The sequence below is a fragment of the Amblyomma mixtum genome, chromosome 9 (assembly GCF_055824585.1).
Source record: "Amblyomma mixtum isolate Tamu chromosome 9, ASM5582458v1, whole genome shotgun sequence".
Lineage (NCBI taxonomy): Eukaryota > Metazoa > Arthropoda > Arachnida > Ixodida > Ixodidae > Amblyomma > Amblyomma mixtum.
Window position 1 is genome coordinate 63,427,749 of NC_143020.1, and position 19,996 is coordinate 63,447,744.

At 43.6% G+C, this 19,996-nt stretch overlaps 1 protein-coding gene across 3 annotated transcripts in view; it reads right to left on the bottom strand.

Annotated features, from left to right (window-relative positions):
* LOC149329352 (uncharacterized) overlaps window positions 1–19,996 on the bottom strand; it is a 245,431-nt gene that overhangs the window by 33,010 nt on the left and 192,425 nt on the right. For 2 of the 3 annotated variants that reach the window (XM_089561851.1, XM_089561858.1), the window contains exon 5: window positions 14,687–14,740. The exons of the other annotated variant lie outside the window; for it this stretch is intronic. In XM_089561851.1, coding sequence (XP_089417977.1) covers window positions 14,687–14,740 — 54 coding nt within the window. The remainder of the gene's footprint in view (window positions 1–14,686; window positions 14,741–19,996) is intronic. 3 annotated transcript variants of the gene reach the window in all.

The window sequence follows — 19,996 nt, forward strand, 5'->3', positions numbered from 1 at the left end:
TTATTTCTTACTACTTCAAAGGCCCTTTCAAGGGGTATCAAATCACATGAGTGCGTTACAGAGCATAACAGTGCTACAGATCATGATTTGAATAGTGGTCAATCGGTCAGTGTGGAGCACAACGTGGGCAGGAAAGTCACTTCATGTCTTTCGCAGTGCGTACAAAATATGTAGAGAGATGTGCGGGCGGGCGGAGGATAGGCGGTCTTTTCATGGCTCGTGTGCCTGGAGGTGCGGCAGGCAGGGATGATAACAGACTGGTGCGGAACATGACAGTATATTTTGTGATATAGACATAGTCTTGTGATGTGACATCGGTTAGTTAAATCTGTGAGGTGAGCATTGCATTTTATTTTGGTGACACTTTCACGATAAGAACAAGCAGAGAAGGTGGACCTATAGCAGCACTGTTTTGTACTGCTTCTAGTTTGTTCGATTATTTTGATTAGGGAACCAATTACTCACGCACAATCTAGTTTGGGCAGTACAAATGTTACATAGGCTAATGACTTCAATGATGGTGGCTGAAAGCTCATAAAGTACAGACCTTATAGAGTACCATTTGTACAGAATGTTCACTCTTGATTTCTTCGTGCCGAGCTTGTGCAGCAACTTCATCTGCTTTCTAATTGCCACTCATTCCGAAGTCGCTCAGAATCTGCAAATGGCTCTTGTTACGTTGTGTATGATGTCGCCGATTTGTGGTGTAACTGCATTTGTATGGTGAAGTCAGGCACGTGAGTATGCTTAGAGAGTCAGTTGAAATGATGCCGTTCACAATGTTATCATTTATTGTTTTTACCAGTCTGAGAGAGGGCGTAACACTGTGATGAAGGTGGCTGCACCCTGAGACAGTAGTAATGTTCTTTCTCAATTCTTTGGGACTACAGCACTGCCAAGGTAGCATTCTGATTTTCAACGATTGCCATAAAATGCTGCATATTCATCGTATTTTTAGTTTCCTAAACATTCTTCTAATACACGTCCATTAGCCGTTTATATTTTCGGAAAATGTGTTAATGTATGGTAAAGTGAAGTATGTAGAAATTAGCATTATGGTCTGCATTCTTTAAGAAGCAATTGAGAACATTGGCACAAGCCTGGATTTTCTATAACTGATGGTAAACTGCTTACGCTCGCATGTACAGTTTTCAGATTGGCTGTCCGAGCAGCCAAAGCACAGAGCTGCGCACCACTGCCGGTCGCAGAAGCAAGCAATTGCTTCACTCGGCAGGTGGACAAGTTGTGCAGTTCCTCAAAGATGCAGTTTAGTTTTCTCGTTAAAATTAAAATCGAAGAGCCACCACTCCTGTTGAGCCATCACATCACCTGCCGGTGCATACTCGTGACTGTGCACTCCCTCTGATGCATTCAACCTTTCGTGGTTTCAAAGCACAAATTTTTTCTGCTGCAGCATCCAGTCTTTCTCACATCTTTTGAAGGTGAACTGGGTGTTTCCCATACCTCCCCTATCAGTCTTTTCTCTCCATTTGATGCCACTAAAGTTTTGAGAGCAACATTTGCAGGATGGATGATCCTCCTGAAACAACACGTATCACTGGCTTGGTAGTGGGAAGCGTCTTGGGTTCCTTCTTTTCTTCCACTGTTCTTTTACGATCGTTCTTCAGGCACAAGCTAACAGGAGCAACTCTTGGGCTGTAACACTGGCCTAAGCTAAGAGCATAGGCTGCATTCATACCCCTATTTCTCTACAATCTGCTTTTCTTACCCAGTGTTGCATACAGTGATGCACCACAGCCACTTTTTTTTTCCAGTGGAGCCTTCGTCATCAGGAGGTTCGTAGATTTAGCCTTGCGTAAGGGGGATGTGCGTAGACTGACAAACCAGTGCCCAGTGGTTCCTGGAGCCCAAGCGGAGGTAGACTCGCCCTTCCGCTGTCCGTTTACTCCAGCCAGTTTGAACTGTCCAGTAGGGACTGTTATGTTGCTCCTTATTGTGCTTTGCACTCAGAAGAGAGGGTAAAAGAATAAATTAAGGGCATCGGAAGGGACACTCTTAGCCTGGAGCTTGTACGGCCATAGGTCTACGAAGAAAACGACAGTGTTTAGAGCCACTCTGCTGCAATGGCGGCCTCAGTGTGGCTTCATGGAAACAAGGCGACTAGTATAATTGCTGACAAACATTTTACCTTCAATTTTGTGAACCGAACTACATCCACAGCACAACAAAAGTCTCTCTCGCTCACCCTAAATACACCCTGTGGTTTTCCAGACAGATAGAGCCACCTCATCCCAAAACACTTCCTAATCTCATCTGGTAATCCAACTCATTACCATCCAATACTGTGTTTGGCTTCTTTCAAGATATGGCCCGTTTGCAGTACGAGACAAAAACTTGGAGAAGCTTCTGAAAAAGCACTACCTGTGTTTGCGGTATTCTTTACTGCTGCAATCTATCAGTTAGTACTGTCCGTCAGTGCTGCTACTTATGCTGTCATCTGTAACTGATAGCAGTTCTTTCCTGGATGCAAGGCACAGTGATGACTAAGGATGCTCGAAGTATAACATGAAAAAAAAAAAGACCAACAGCTTTTTGAAGAACTGCAATGCTTTTGAATTTTAATGCACAGTATGTCAAGCAAGAGAGTTTTACAAACAGCCAGAATGTATTCAACATTTTTTAACGGAAACTGCTAAAAAATACTGCTCATGTGCACTAAGGAATTTCAAACAATGGACCCAAATTACAAGCTTTACAATAGACCACAAGATTGCAGTGTTTTTTGTAGGCACTAATCACAGTATTCTTTGTTTCAGCAGCCACGACCCTTGCAGCATGCTATCATGAACACCTTATGTAAATTGACAAGGCTTTCTCAAGTAACACCAAAAGAACACAGAAGCTAGCAAAGTGTGAAATGGTCCCAAACCGCTGATGTTTTGACAACCCAAAAAAAAATAAAAATGGTGCCGAACAATGATCCACAAATATTATGCCATTTGTATCCAGCAGACACAGTGCTCTTAGTAATGGTAAAGCAGACGTTAGTGAACTCTTTTGTTAGTCCCCGTTCCAAACCACAGAGAACTCTTCAAACCATCAAATTAACGCAAGACACATCATTTTGAGGCTGGACACCTGCTAGTCCTCCCTCATTCCTGCCACTAACACTGCTGGAATAAACACACAAAGATTTACACAACAAGTTTTCCTCGGTTGTCATACAAACATTTATAAGTTCAGTGACATAAATGACTGAATTTATTTTGATTGTCACAAAAATTAGCTAACTCAGGCTTAAGCACTAAAAATAATTGTTTGTTACGCTTTTACTCCACAAAATTTCTTCACTGAGGCAGGCTGACAACTGCCAGCAGCGATAAACATTGGAGATCAAGTTTTTCAATGGCACCCTCCAACAAGAAGTGATGCGTAACAGGTATGACAGCGATATTATTTCCATTCATGCAAGATTATGAGCACAGCAGGCTCACTCTCCATCTTGAGGAAAGACTTAGCGGGAATGTCTAGTCTAAGGGAACAGCAAATGTTGTTTTCTGAAAACTCCCTCAAAGTAAACAAAACTTACAAATGTAGTTAATGATGCAGGCTTGCTACACCTTTCATAGGACGTTCTGCTAAAATCTTGTTAGCTTGCATACAAAATGGTAGCTAGAAAAACATTTTGACTAAGGGCATCACGAACCACTCCTACTTTTTGTGAATCGCCTTTTTGTGCCGTATCAAATTATCGCTCTGGATGAAACTCTTTTGGCACAGGTCACATTGGAAGGGCTTTTCACCCTTATGGGATCTAACATGCCTTGCAAGTCCTGAATGTACTGCAAATGCCATGGGGCACAGCTGGCACTGATACGGCTTTTCACCCGTGTGGGTACGGATGTGCACCACCAGGTTACCTTTCTCTGCAAAGCTGCTACCACAATGGTCACAACGGTAAGGACGCTCGCCTGTATGAGTGCGCTGGTGTCTCCTCAGGAAGGCCATTTGTGCAAAGCTATTTCCACAGTCGTTACAATGGTATGGCCGGTCACCTGTATGGACTCTGAAATGTGCCACTAGCTCGGATCTTCTTTTGAATCCCTTGCTGCAGTGGGTGCATTCGTGCAGCTTATTTCCTGTGGGTTTGCCCCGGTGGTAACTCATACCAGAAGGAGTAGATTCTGGGCTGTGGCTCGCAGGGGGGCGTTGATTCTTGCAGATGAGGTGTGCCATGGTCGCTCAGTGTCCCGAATGAACCTGCGTTGCACAGGCAGAAAGTTGAATGCCGAGGACAGACTCATCAAAAGCTGTGGATGTCTATCAAGCTTTATTCAACAGATCATCATCTGAGAACTCAGGCCTGAAACAAGATGTCTCTATGGTCAAGATATCTCTCCAGTCACAGGTGGGCATAACAGCAAAACAAGTGGCAGTCAGCTATGCTTAGCCCAATGCATAAAGCCATTTCTTTTTATTTTATTTGCTACTCAGACAGTCTCTAATAGGAGGAAAAGGCTAAAGGGTAAAAGCCATACGAGGCCTTGGTGGCTTGTACAATTCCTTCCTGCAATGAACAGAACCCATATCGGTCCTAGTTCGATGAGTATAGTTGACAAATCACAGAAAACAACTTTCCAGAATATTGAAGGTACATATCACGATCCTTCACCACAGTTCAGTAAACTAAAGCTTCCGTATCCTAAAACCTCCTCTTTGAAAGACAACCTTTATGAAAGCATATACGAAGAAAAGTGCAGATTCTAACCTGGTGAGTACTGCAATGAAGGCACTCTATGTTTGTGGTCCCCGGAGCTCAAACCTCCATGTGAAAGCCAGATTGTATCCATTAACACAAAAGATTATGAGTGCAAACGCTCACATGGTGTTATCGGCAAGAGGCAAATGGGACTACACGGGCACGAATGAACGAGCATCAGGCCGGGGCCAGACATTAGAAATGGTTAAGAACGGCAGGCTGCAGCCAGGTTCAGAGTCAGGACTGAGGCAACGGCGAGTAGGGCCAGACCCAGTCTCGATACCGGCCTGTGCAGACCTCTAGCACCGAGTATAATGTTGTCTTTTCTAGCTTTACTCGAATCTAAAGTGTGCATTGTGCCATTTAAGCATCCCAGGACAGCAGTTATGCTATTTCATCAGCATTTAACCAGCATCACTTTCTCACTCAACAATCATGGCCTACATGCTCCTTCATTTTTTACTCATAGGGGCCGTGGGCCCAAGATGTTGGAAGGGACATTCCCCTTTTTCTAATCAGACAAGCAGTTTTAAGAGACTGAAAGTGACGGTGGCAGACACTGCTCAGTGTTGTACTTATTTCCATTTTTTGAAGAAATATGTCCAGCTCACATGAAGTAGTATTACGTATGCCTCCAAAGGATACTATCTATCAGCTTCTGTCTTGCTCACTGTTAAAACATTCTCCAAGTCCGAAAAAGAGAAAAACCCCGAAGAAAGCTTCGAGGGTTTGCGTGGCACTGACCCTCGAACACGCAGGCGCGTCTACCAATTAACGTCCGTCTCATTCACAGACTGACTCAATGCTACAAAAGCAGAGGCTTGAAGTAAAAGAAAGGTAAAACGCGCAGTAAAGACATGTCCTTTGATTGCTGGCAGACTGTAATCGACTGACTTCGCCACACCAAAATTTTTTGCCTCGACTGATTTAAAGAGCGGGTACTGGCAGATAGAGGCTGATGAACATGAACAGGAAAAAACAACCTTCGTCACTCCCAATGCCCTATATGAACTTAAGTTGTTGCCTTCGGTCTCTCTTCGCCGTCACCGACGTTTCAGCATACTTCAGCAACGTTCCAGGACTGTTTCTTGACTAAGCCATTCTGTGGAATTGAAGAGGCCTCCTAGCTCCCACTGCTTCCCTGTGTTGCACATACTGCTCGTATCATTCAATGCGTACCAAGGAGACCCAGGAAGAACGTGGGGGGAGGGATATTTGCAAGCGGTGTCCCCCCCCACTAAGCGAAAAGGGAGTCAGGAACCCCCTGTCCCGTCCTGCGATTTACGCAACTGCATATTTTACAGAACAGGAGCATCAAGGTACAGTTCAGCATAGGCTGGCAGCACTTCCGCTGGAATCTTCTTCCCCTGCCTACAGGTATATCCTAGAATGCCTGCAAAACCAGAACACACAGAAAAGGCACAAAAGACACAAAAATATGACACCAGCATTGTTTAGTATCGCTATGGAATGCAGTCTTGCTTTTTAAAGTGTTGTATTTAGTGGAACTGAACGGTGTCATGCATTTCTCATTCCTGCGATGCGGATACATTAGGACGCGGAAAAAGGATTTTATACTGGCTCTTTCCTCGTTGGCGTTGCATAACCCTCCTCGCAGCGCCGCCCCTCCTCCTCTGCTCTAAGAGTGTGTTTGTTGAATTTTCCCGTTTTTGTTTGATTACTGGATATTTCTATTGCACTGATCTGTGCACCTTGTTTGAATTATTCGAAGCAACAAATTGGGTTTCCTTATAATATTTCCACTCCTTACTTTGCACAAGAGAAGAATAAATAGTGTGCAGTTGACCTACTGCGTGCCACTGTCCCAGAAGGAATGAATCCAGCTCTCAAAAAGTATACAGAGAGAATACTGATGCTGCATCTAGTTTGTTTCATTCCCGCTGCATTTGCTGAAAGCATAAATTAATTTCTTGCCTTTTCCCTCAAATGCCAAATACAACACTTATCCGGCAATTCCTGAACGTGGTAACGTTTGAACGGTATCAGTGCAAGTTCAACGCGGGGAATCCCAAGTCGCCGCTACGAATAATTCAAACAAGGTTATCAAATCAGTGCAATAGAAACATCCAGTAAACAAACGAAAACGGGAAAATAGGACGAGCACACTCTTGGAGCGGAGGAGGAGGGGCGGCGCTGCGAGGAGGGTTATGCAACGCCAACGAGGAAAGAGCCTTTATACTTGCATGCCAAGGGGAATACTTCCGTATACAAAAAAAAGAAAAGACAAGTGATACGCTGTCAAGCTGTTTGCATCAGTTTCGGCATAAACTGCTGGTTACAGGTACCGCCACCGTGATATAATTCACCAGCTTTCACAAGTCACCATAACGCACCATGAATGGTTACCACACATGACGCGACAGAATTCATAAATCATCACCTCTTCTACAGCAAAGCTACAGACTGTAAAAGAACTAATTGTTGCATTAGCTTTGCGATTACGCGCATATAAGAACGCAAACATCACGGATGAAGACACACAACTAATGAATTTACATAAATTAGCGCTAATTACAGCTTTGAAGCCAACTGCGTCTACTTGCCCGCTGATGCAAGGGTTGAAGTAGCAGGTCTAAAGGAATGACTCCGGCAGGTTTCACTGAAGACAATTTGTCTGGTATTGCGGTCATACCCTTCTGCGGCTTTCATGCTGGTGGCAAAGGCGTTAATAAGCCCGAATCTTACGTGACTGCGCGGTAACATTTGGGCACGCGCGCACAAAGACGGACCATGACTTCACACGCGCACGATGCAAAAGTGACGTTCACCGTGTCGGATGCAGTTATCGTTGCTCTGTATGCGCAAAGATTTCCTTCTGCAAAGCTTCTTTCTTCTTCTCACAGACTGACAACACACAAAAACGAATGCCTAAAGCAACAGATCATGGAACTGGCACAACCGGCAACACACAAAAAGTGTGCGATTGTTGATGCCGCCCGCGATGCCACTTGCGCCCTTTTACATTTTTCCTGCCATGGAGGTAAAAAAAAGTTTTCTTCCTCCATGTTTCCTGCATGGTTGACGGGGGCATGTTTAATTAAAAAAAAACATGTAATGAAGACCCCGTATATAGCGTCAATTAAATACTAATGACGCAGCAAAATTCGATCTGCGTGCAAAGTATAGATGATTGAAAACTGACTGCCTGTTGTGACCTTCCAGGCAGATCGAAAGCAAAACTGAATTTTCACACTTCTGGTTTCGATCTCGCACCCGATGGCGCGCAACGCTTGAATTTTATATCCGAATTTTATATCCGGCTTAGCTTGTGCGTGCGATGGTTTACTCGTCGCAACTGCGTACTGAGCAAACAGAAACCATCTGTGAAGATATTTCGTCACTGTACTGAAACTGCACTCTGCCGACGCGTTGAAAGCTCGATGCCGCTGCGCGCAATGCATGTCGCGCATACTTAGCTGACTTCAGTGCACGGCTAGGGCATTTATTTGTTGCAAGGACCCGATCATGCGTAGTGTTCTAAAATACAGCTCCTGTCCGGGTTTGTTTTCAGCAAAGGCGATTATGCGACGCTATGCAATGAGATCGTTTTACGTTTCGTTGCGATTGCAGGCGCTAGTGTTTTCCTTCAGTAGTTGTAATGAATTATGAATATCGGCGCATTCGTAGTGGAGTAGACGAGGCCGTACCCTAGGGTGCGAGCTCCCTCTCCCCTTTTTCGCAACATACAGGGACTTCCTTATTTATCTTCTGGAGTAAAAAAAGAAACAGAGAACAAACAAACAAACTCTGGGCGCAATCTGATGTCCTGTAATCAAAAGCAAACACCGTTGACATGATAGCCTAAGTGTTGTATTGCGTTGAGTTTTATGCCGCTTGAGCGACTACGACTATCATGCGCAAACCAAAGGATAGAACCTGTTTGCTTTTAAGAAACCTCGTTTATGCTTAAATTTTCAGTTGAATAAGCATTCTTCTTTTAAAAATATAAAAACACTAGACATGTGTCCACAAGCCCACTTTCTCCAACGAGCAAACAAGGGTGAAAAGACCAGTAGACATTCGGAATAAAGCAATGGAAGATGTTTTTTCCTGATCACTTTGTCTACCTTTGCGCATTAGCGTCAAATAAGATTTATAGTGACCACTTCTCCGTAAAGCTCACGTGTTGAGGTCTCTTCTCTTGCAAGAATAAGCTGTGTGTATAAGTGTATGCGTACGATATGCGAAGGCAGCATAAAATGACTTCAATGAATGCCTTCAATATGAAAGACAGCTGCTACACTGTCGGGCATTCATGCTTTACTTATAGAAAGAGTGCAGTACCCTTTATTTTCTTCCGCTCAGCACATAAACTGATTTGCAACTACATGTGCAAGCCTTATTGTACTGTACACATTATTGATTTGATTTATTTTTTCTGTAAATTGGCATTTAAATTCTTTTATATGGGCCATTTCTCTGTACCATTTCTGCTGTGAGCACATATTCATCTGATAGTATATTCCTCCAGGATTCACTTTTAATAGAATTCGATATATGCTTTACAAAGTTTTCTTGTTTGATTATATAACTTTGATAACTAACATCAAGAGCTTTCAACCTGAAAACTTAACAATAAGCAAATTATTTCTACTTCTATTTAATAAGAAAAGTTCAGCTTTGAGATGCGCAATTAAGTAATCAAGCCTCGCATTAAAGTATTAATCCTTGCTCTCTCTCTCTGTTTCATCAAAATGCCTAAAATGAAGTGGGTCTTATCTTACCTGACCAATTATTTGAAGGATCTTTAAATGTATTTGTTTCTATATGTATAAACATGTATACAGAGAATGATTTCAATGAATCATTTTTGGAATCACCATGAATTCCATTCAGCTATAATAGGTTTTCTAGGTGTATCTTAAGATTTAATTCAATATTTCATTTAGATGCCTTCATTTATTTCTTTATTTCTTACTACTTCAAAGGCCCTTTCAAGGGGTATCAAATCACATGAGTGCGTTAAAGAGCATAACAGTGCTACAGCTGATGATTTGAATTGTGATGGGGTCAGTGTGGAGCACAACGTGGGCAGGCAAGTCATTTCATGTCTTTCGCAGTGCGTACAAAAAATGTAGACAGATGTGCGGGCGGGTGAGGATAGGTGGTCTTTTCATGGCTCGTGTGCCTGGAGGTGCGGCAGGCAGGGATGATAAGACTTGTGCGCTATATCATAATAAAATTTATGACAGACATATTCCTGTGATGTGACATTGGTTAGTTAAATCTGTGAGATCAGCATTGCATTTTAGTATGGTGACAATTTCCCGATAAGAACAAGCAGAGAAGGTGAACCTATAGCAGCACGGTTTTGTACTGCTTCTAGTGTATTCGATTATTTTGGTTAGGGAACCAATTACTCACGCACACTCTAGTTTGGGCACTACAAATGTTACATAGGCTAATGACTTCAATGATGGTGGCGGAAAGCTCATAAAGTACAGACCTTATAGAGTACCATTTTTAGGGAATGTTCACTCTTGATTTCTTTGTGCCGAGCTCGTGCAGCAACTTCATCTGCTTTCTGATTGCCACTCATTCCGAATTCGCTCGGAATTCTGCAAATGGCTCTTGTTATGTTGTGTATGATGTCGCTGATTTGTGGTGTAACTGCATTTGTATGGTGAAGTCAGGCACGTGAGTATGCTGAGAGAGTCAGTTGAAATGATGCCGTTCACAATGTTATCATTTATTATTTTTACCAGTCTCAGAGAGGGCGTAACACTCTGCGATGAACATGAGTGCACTCTGAGATAGTAGTAATGTTCTTTCTCAATTGTTTTGCACTATGGCACTGCCAAGGTAGCATTCTGATTTTGAGCCATTGCCATAAAAAGCTGCATATTCGTCATATTTTTAGTTTAGTCCTAAACATTCTTGTAATATATGTTCATTAGCTGTTTATTTTTACTGAAAATGCGTCAATGTGCATTAAAGTGAAGTATATACATATAGCATTATGGCCTGCGTTCTTTAAGAAGCAATTCAGAACATCGGCACAAGCCTGGATTTTCTATAACTGATGATAAACTGCTTACGCTCGCACGTACAATTTCCAGATTGACTGTCCGAGCAGCCAAAACACAGAGCAGCGCACCACTGCCAGTCGGAGAAGCAAGCGACTGCTTCACTCAGTAGGTGGACAAGGTGTGCGGATCCTCAAAGATGCAGTTTAGTTTTCTTGTTAAAATTAAAGTCAAACAGCCACCACTCCTGCTGAGCCATCACATCACCTGCCGGTGCATACTCATGAGTATGCACTCCCTCTGATGCATTCAACCTTTCGTGCCTTCAAAGCACAAATTTTTTCTGCTGCAGCATCCAGTCTTCCTCACATCTTTTGAAGATGAACTGGGAGTTTCCCATACCTCCCCTATCTGTCTTCTCTTTGAAAGCAACATTCGCAGGATGGATGCTCCTCCTGAAACAACACCTATCGCTGGCTTGATAGTGGGAAGCGTCTTGGTTTCCTTCTTTACTTCCACTGTTCTTTTACGATCGTTCTTCAGGCACGGGATAACAGGAGCAACTCTAGGGCTGTAACACTGACCTAAGCTCAGAGCATAGGCTGCATTCATACCCCTGTTTCTCAACATTCTGCTTTTCCCATTCACTCTTCCATACAGTTATGCACCACAGCCACTTTTTTTTTAAGTGGAGCCTTCGTCATCAGGAGGCTCGTAGATTTAGCCATGCATAAGAGGGATGGGCGTACGACACACAGTTGGTGCTACATCACTTAGAGCTCCTTGTACATCTGTGACGAAGCGGCCCTTGCGAGAAACAAACCCCACGACCCCACTTTGCCGCTTCCCGCTTTGCACACTCCTCGCAGTCCCTCGCCGGGGGGTCTCCGGAGTCTGCAGCGGCGGTACACAGGAGAAAGGAAGACGGATGCTCTTAATGATACCAAGCGCATCCACAGAACCCCTTGTGGCCCGCCCAACGGCGAAGCCAACTTCCCTTAGCCGCATGGTAAGGAGAGGGGGGGGGGGGGTAAATACGCATAGCGCATGCTAGCTCTCTACACCATGTGTCACGGGGACGTCTGGAGACTGACAATCTAGTGCCCAGTGGTTCCTGGAGCCCAAGCGGAGGAAGACTGGCCCTTCCACTGTCGATTTACTCCAGCCAGTTTGATCTGTCCAATAGGCACTGTTATGTTGCTCTTCATTGTACTTTGCGCTCTCAGGAGAAGGTAGGAAAATAAATTAAGTGCACGGGATGATACGCTCCTAGCCTGAAGCTCATACGGTCAAAGGTCTTCGAAGAAAACGGCAGTGTTTAGAGCCACTCTGCAGCAATGGTGGCTTCAGTGTGGCTTCATGGAAACAAGGCAACTGGTATATTTACTGACAAACATTTTCTCCTCAATTTTGTCACCCAAACTACATCCACGGGACAACAAAAGTCTCTCTCGCTCACCCCAGATACAACCTGTGCTTTTCCACACATATAGAGCCACCTCATCCCAAAAAAACTACCTAATCTCATGTGCTAATCCAACTCATTACTATCCAATAATATGTTTGGCTTTTTTCAAGGTATGACCCCTTCATAGTGAGAAAAAACCTTGGAGAAGCTTCTGAAAAAACACTACTTGTGTTTCCAATATTCCTTAGTGCTGTCAGTTAGTGCTGCTAATAGTGCTCTCATCTGTAACTGATAGCTATTCTTTCCTGGATGCAAGGCACAGCGATGTCTAAGGACGCTCGAAGTATAACACTAAAAAAAAAACAGCTTTTTGAAGAACTGCAATGCTTTTGAATTTTAATGCACAATATGTCAAGCAAGTGAGTTTTACAAACAGCCGGAATGAATTAACATTTTGAAATAGAAACTGCTACAAAATACTAATCATGTGCACTAAGGAATTGCACACAATAGACCCAAATTACGAGCTTTACAATACACTACAAGATTACAGTGTTTTTTGTAGGCACTAATGGCAGTATTCTTTGTTTCAGCAGCCACGAAACTTGCAGCGTGTTATCATGAACACTTTATGTAAATAGACAAGGCTTTTTCAAGTAACACCAAAACAACACAGAAGCTAGCACAGTGTGAAATGGTCACAAACAGCTGAAATTCTGACAACCAAAAAAGAATAAAAATGGTGAGGACAGAACGATCCACAATATTATGCCATTAATACCCAGCAGAGACAGTGCTCCGAGTAATGGTAAAGCAGCCTCACTCTGAGGCTGGACACAGACTAGTCTTTACTCGTTCCTGCCACTAACACTACTGGAATAAACACACAAAGATTTACACAAGAACAAGTTTTTCTTGGTTCTCATACAAACATTTATAGGTAACGTGATAAAAATGATTGAATTTATATTGATTGTCGCAAAAATTAGCTCACTCAGGCTTAAAGAATAAAAGGAATTGTTTTGTGCACTTTTACTCAAAGAATTATTTCTTCACTGAAGCAGCTGAGAACTGCCAGCAGCGATATACATTGTATATCAAGTTTTAGAAAGGCACTCTAAAACAAGAACTGATGCCTTACAGCTATTAAAGTGATTTTATTTACATTCATACACGTTTACGAGCATAGCAGGCTCACTCTTCGTGTTCAGGAAAGACTTAGCCTTAATATATAGTCTATGGGAACACCAAATGTTGTTTTCTGAGAACTGCCTCAAAGTGAACAAAACTTACAAATGTAGTTAATGGTGCAGGTTAGCTACCAACGCCTTTCATAGGGTACACAGCTAGGATCTCGTTAGCTTGCATACAAAATGGTAGCTAGCAAAACATATCGACTAAGGGCATAACGCACCACTTCTATTTTTGGTGAATAGCCTTCTTGTGGCGGGTCAAATATTGCCTCTCACTGAATGTCTTTTCGCACAAGTCACATTGGAAGGGCTTTTCGCCCTTATGGAATCTAATATGCCTTGCAAGATCTGAACGTACCACAAAGGCCATGGGGCACAGCTGACACTGAAACGGCTTTTCACCCGTGTGGGTACGGATGTGTCTCACCAAGTTGTTCCTCTGTGCAAAGCTGCTACCACAATGGTCGCAACGGTAAGGACGTTCGCCTGTATGGGTGCGCTGGTGTATCTCCAGATGGGCCTTCAGTGCAAAGCTGCGAGTACAGCTCTCACAATGGTAAGGTCGTTCACCAGTGTGAGTGCGCCGGTGTGCCTCCAGATTTTCCTTTCGTGCAAAGTTCTTTCCACAGTCGTTACAATGGTATGGGCGGTCACCGGTATGGACTTGGAGATGCCGCACTACATGAGATCTTTTTTTGAATCCCTTGTTGCAGTGGGTGCATTCGTGCAGCTTAATTCCTGTGGGTTTGCCCCAGTGAAAACTCATGCCAGAAGCAGTAGATTCTGGGCAGTGGCTCGCAGGGTGGCTTTCACTGGTTGATTCTTGCAGATGGGGTGTGCCATGGTCGCTCAGTGTCCCGAATGAACCTGCGTTGCACAGGCAGAAAGTTGAATGCCGAGGACAGACTCATCAAAAGCTGTGGATGTCTATCAAGCTTTATTCAACAGATCATCATCTGAGAACTCAGGCCTGAAACAAGATGTCTCTATGGTCAAGATATCTCTCCAGTCACAGGTGGGCATAACAGCAAAACAAGTGGCAGTCAGCTATGCTTAGCCCAATGCATAAAGCCATTTCTTTTAGTTTTATTTGCTCCTCAGACAGTGTCTAATAGGAGGAAAAGGCTAAAGGGTAAAAGCCATACGAGGATTTGGTCTCTCCTGCACAACTTCTTGCTGCAATGAACGGAACCCATATTGGTCCTAGTTCGATGAGTATAGTTGACATATCATAAAAAACAACTTTCCAGAATAATGAACGCACAAATCATGATCCTTCACCACAGTTCAGTAAACTAAAGCTTCTGTATCCTACAACCTGCTCTTTGAAAGACAACCTTTACGAAAGCATATACGGAGAAAAACTGCAGATGCTAACCTGGTGAGTTCTGCCATGAAGGTGCACCATGTTTGTGGTCCCCGGAGCTCAAACCTGCATGTGAAAGCCAGATTGTATCCATTAACACAAAAAATTACAAGTGCAAACGCTCACATGGTGTTATCTGCATGAGGCGGTGAATATGGAATGCACACTCGTAAAACAGCTTTTTCAGGTTGTGTAAATGCAGTAGGGCGAGCCTGGAAAGAAGAGCGTTCCAAAGCAAACATTGCCAACTTTTAATTCTGCATGCAGATGATTACTATACTTATGCTCACGAAAAACTGACGACTGCCTACAAATTTATACTGGAACCGAGTCAGTAATCATTACATCGACGAATCAACATGCACAATTTCTGGCTTCACGGCAACAACAGTACAAGACTACCTACACAGGCTTAAGAACTAACGAGTGTGTTATTTTTAACACAACACATTGACAGAGCATTCATCTTTTAATGAACCTCTTATACCCGTTCTACTGCGCACAGGAAAAAAAACTTTCAGAGGATAGCTACTTGTAGAAAAGCGTAGATCACAGCTGCCCACGAATGTTGCCAAAGTGCTCAACATCACGTTCTGCCTCTACCATCTCGAAAAGAGTGCAATTAATCGAGTAGAAGCACATCTGAAACTGCACACTACTCTGTCTTAATTGCAGCTAGAGCATACCATATTTACTTTTGTGACACCTGCATACCAAATTTTGGGACGAGAAATCAGGGCGAAAAAAAGGAAGAAATAACCATGACATAAGGTTATCAATGCGCTGCTCTGAAAGAGGTTTAAGGCGGCCAGCTTTTAGAACACCATGGTCGGCACCGAAGAAGTCCATCCCTGAGAACATGGTGATCAGGTGAGCTCATAGGACAGTAACGAGAGTGAGAGCTGATGATGCATCGTGATATAAGGGACCTTCATCAACACCAGGGGAAGTCTAAGACCCACTTCCAGGCATTCCACCCAGCAGAAGCCAGGGGGAAGCTTGCGTATCGTACCACTGGTGGGTACCCAGTGGCACAGGGAATCCAACCCTGCACATCCTACATGCGAGATGCACGCTCCAATGACTAGGCCACCGTTGCAGGGAGAGTGAATGTGGCGAGAAACAGCGAGCAAAAGTGTGACTTGTCATCAGTTGTTGCATTATTCTAAGCAGAAATCACAGCAGCACTATAATCATATTAGAAACATTCAGTGATGCAAGGGAACTGGTCGGGCAAAACTAAAAAACGGACACTGCGGGTGAGAAAATCCGGTAAAACTGGCACTGCATTGTGCAGTAGTGAATAGCACCACTAGAACACAAAGCTTAAAAAAAGCATAGGCCAATTTTTTCAAATGGCTTTGGATTTTAACAGAACAATTTCCACCTTACAGACAAATAAAAGCCCGTACTAGCATCAGGAAATGCAATCCATACACGATGAATTCCAGATGTGCAGATCAACGCTCACTATTGTTAGAAAACTAAAATAAACATTGTCATAGGACACTCCATACAGCAAAATGTTGCCTAGTCTGAAAAAATCCTGAAAACAAAACGAGAGATGTCAGGATGCAGACTAAATGAACACAGCAATGGATATTGTTTGGACAGGGTCAGTAATGCTACGTGCATGACGAAATGAGGTCGGTCAATTGTGACCAACTACAAGGGAACATAGTGTACTCTCTTCAGCAACGCCAAAACGACACCCATAAACCAGCAAACAACGGCAAATACAAGAGAATATAAAATTCACCACACGATACAGCACAGATTTTGCAGAGCTACAGTCTTCATAACGCCCCAACCAGGAGTGCAAAGTGATGGAGTTACATAGAATTACGTAAGCAACCTTTCACATAGCATATTCAAGGCCATACATCACAAGAATCGGGAAAAACATTGATTCGTCAGACACAGAGGCAGGAAAGCCTAGAAGTTCCAAAGCGTGCAATTTTCATCATTGATGTTTCTGCTTCAATTGAAAAATTACTGAATATTGTACAAATGAAAAAATCAATTCATCGACATAACACAACAATCACACAAGTACCAGCATAATTGCATTTCGTGCTTTCATGCGATGTCACAGACGAAGTTCTTCACAATGACCATCACCTGAGACGTGATCTTGCTTTGATCTCTGCATAACAACACGGAGTCGGATTTATGCCATTTTTCACCAAAAATAAAGGCGTCATTTTCTGCCATTTGTATTTTCGATTGAGCACAATATTTTGGAACCAATGGGCCTCCTTTGTTAAAGGTGTGCACCAGATGCTTATATTTTTTTCAATTCTCCACGTCAAAAAGCTACTTGATGAATGGACATGCAATGTCCTACTGGCACCAGCAGACTTTCTTACAAAAATATGCAACACCTCCCGAATGTCGTAACTGCCCTAAAACATGCGCCAATATGACCCATTGTCTTCTAGAATGCCCCACGGCCATTCGGCCTCTCAGAGGCCAAGTAATGTGATTCTATGACCACTACTAATTGCCCACCACAAGAGTACACACGTTACAGGCTTCACTTGTTTCCTCTATGTGGTCAGGTGTAAAGTTAGTATCACGACTGACTGGGAATCCCACTGACAGCTTAAAAATGCACTCAGATTACTGCACATGCAATTTTCCAGGCTATCAGCATCAAGCAATGGAGTCAGGAAAGGGTGGCTGGCGTGGTATTGAAGGTTTCTTCCTTGCACACATTAGTTTATCAGTAAAGGCCTGCAATAAAGGAGAAAAAACAACCGTCACAATAAAACAAACATAAATGTCACAAGCAGCATCGTATGCGTGCTTTTGAGCAAATGGCAATGCACAAGGAAGCGAGAATGCACAAAGTCCATGTCTGACTACACGTTCTGTTGTTTTCTTTCTTCTGCAGGCACAAAATGTGAAATGATATGCACAGGGAATAAGAAGTGCAATGGCAATGTAGTGTAAACTGCAAGTACACATTTTTTGAAACGATGTTTTTACCAGCTAAAATGCAATATCACTTGATATTTTTAGCACAGCTGGTCTGGACAGTTCTCTTTGTGCAGACAGATGGATTCTCATGCACCTAACTTTGCACATGCACATAAGTGAAGGTAAGGTTCTGCATATGTTCGCAGCAGTAGGTTGCCTTAAAAGGTTCTTTCTTCCTCAAGCATGTACTCTGTGCCCTCCTAATACTGCTGCTCATGCCTGCAATTTGAAACAATGAGTAGTAAAGTAAAAAGAAGTCTTCAAGGCCAGAACAGCATTGTTTATAGACTTTGTGCAATGAATAAGTAAAACGCAGTCCTAGATCAGCAGACTGACTTATGAGCAGACTCACTCAGGCTCATAATCAGATGATGATTTGAGTGGTCAGTGAGTCAGATCCGAACTCAGATTCAGATTATGATCGGAGCATTGAGCGAGTCCGAGCTCAGCTTCATATTATAATCTCTGTTTTTGCAACAATGTTGCACGCTTAGATTTTTTTGTGTCCTTTATTACTGACAGCCGAGAGCAGGAATTATTTACTGCCGCGAAAAAGGATGCCTGAGGACGAGGCAGGCTGGCGACGTCTGTGGCGAACCGAAGAAGAGGATTCTGCGGAAGCTGGGAAGACGGCACTTTGTCCCATCCCTATTGCTAGTTTGTGCAGCTGCAGTAATGAGCCGGTAGCCTTGTCCGAGTCTCTCCATGCTGCTGCCAAGTTCCTCCATGCTGTTGATTGTTCATAAAACCACGACGACTTGCAATCAATATATCATTCGAGAGACGTACATCCAATTCTGGCATAAAGATGAAATAGACCTTATCCGCATTAACCTTAAAAATGTGGCCTATGAAACTTGGAAAATGGAATTGAAGACATCAGGGTAGAAACCTAAACCAAAGAGTGTCAGACCAAAAACATGCATTTATAACCAATGCGGACGTAGTTCTTGGGGTTGCTAATCTCTCTCTTGGGAACTGGACAGTGTTCAGCCTTTATAAATCTACGAGCGCTGCTTGAAGCGGGCTCTCTCCTTATTTGAAAGCAATATGATGTCAAATTTCTCACAGCTCTACGAAATCTCCTCACAATGTAAGCCACGCTAGGTCCGTAACAATGTGCACATAGACGTTAGGACGCTACACATCCTAGTGCTCTTAAGATAGGAATAGGTTATGCTTGTACTAAATCCGTTGTTTTTAGAAATTCTTCTCTTGAAGTGTTTCCTCACAAACCACTCAAAAGGATGGTATGCAGCACTATCTTTAAAACCCTATTCTTCCAGTTGTGCCCAGCTTGAGTAGGTACTCGTCGCTGGTACGAACCCGATGTTACTCTCCTTGGTTTCTGCAACTTTTTCAGCTACCACACAGATGTCTGTTTACTGCTTGTTGTATTTCCCCCCCCTTTTTTAAGAGTGAAATATCGTCACGAGAAGCAAACGGAACTGCACGGACATGAATGAACGAGCAACAGGCCAGGCCAGACATTAGAAATTGTTGGTTGGTTGGTTTATGGGGTTTAACATCCCAAAGCGACTAAGGCTATGAGAGACGCCGTAGTGGAGGGCTCCGGAAATTTCGAACACCTGGGGTTCTTTAACGTGCCCTGACATCGCACAGTACACGGGCCTCTAGAATTTAACCTCCAAAGAAATTCAGCCGCCGTGGCTGGGATCGAACCCGCGTCTTTCGGGCCAGCAGCCGAGCACCATAGCCACTGAGCCACCGCGGTGGCCATTAGAAACTGTGAAGAACGGCACGCCGCAGCCAGGTTCAGAGTCAGGACCGAGGTAATGGCGAGTAGGGCCAGACCCAGTCTCGATACCGGCCTGTGCAGACCTCTAGCACCGAGATAATGTTGTGTTTTCTAGGCTTCCTCTAATCTAAAGCCTGCTTTGTGCCATTTAAGCATCCCAGTACAGCAGTTATGCTATTTCATCAGCATTTAACCAGCATCACTTTCTCACTCAACAATCATGGCCTACATGCTCCTTCATTTTTTACTCATAGGGGACGTGGGACCGACACGTTGGACGACACCGCAGTCGTGGCCTAGTGGTTTGAGCGCCCGTCTCGGCTGCGGGAGGTGGGTGGTTCGAAACCAACCCACCGCCGGGCACCCACCGGTCAAAAGGGTACAAGCGTCCCCCGGCCTGGCGCTCGGCTTCCTTTAGGGGTGTACGTTTGGGAGAAGTGAAAAAAGGCGCAGCTTTTCAATTTCTCAAGTTGGCGCAGTGCCACTGAGCTCACGTTAGAGCGAACTCCGTTTAAACTTCATCGAACTCTCCAAACTCCGTTGAACCTGTAAAGTCTGAACTGAATCACGAACCACCTTTG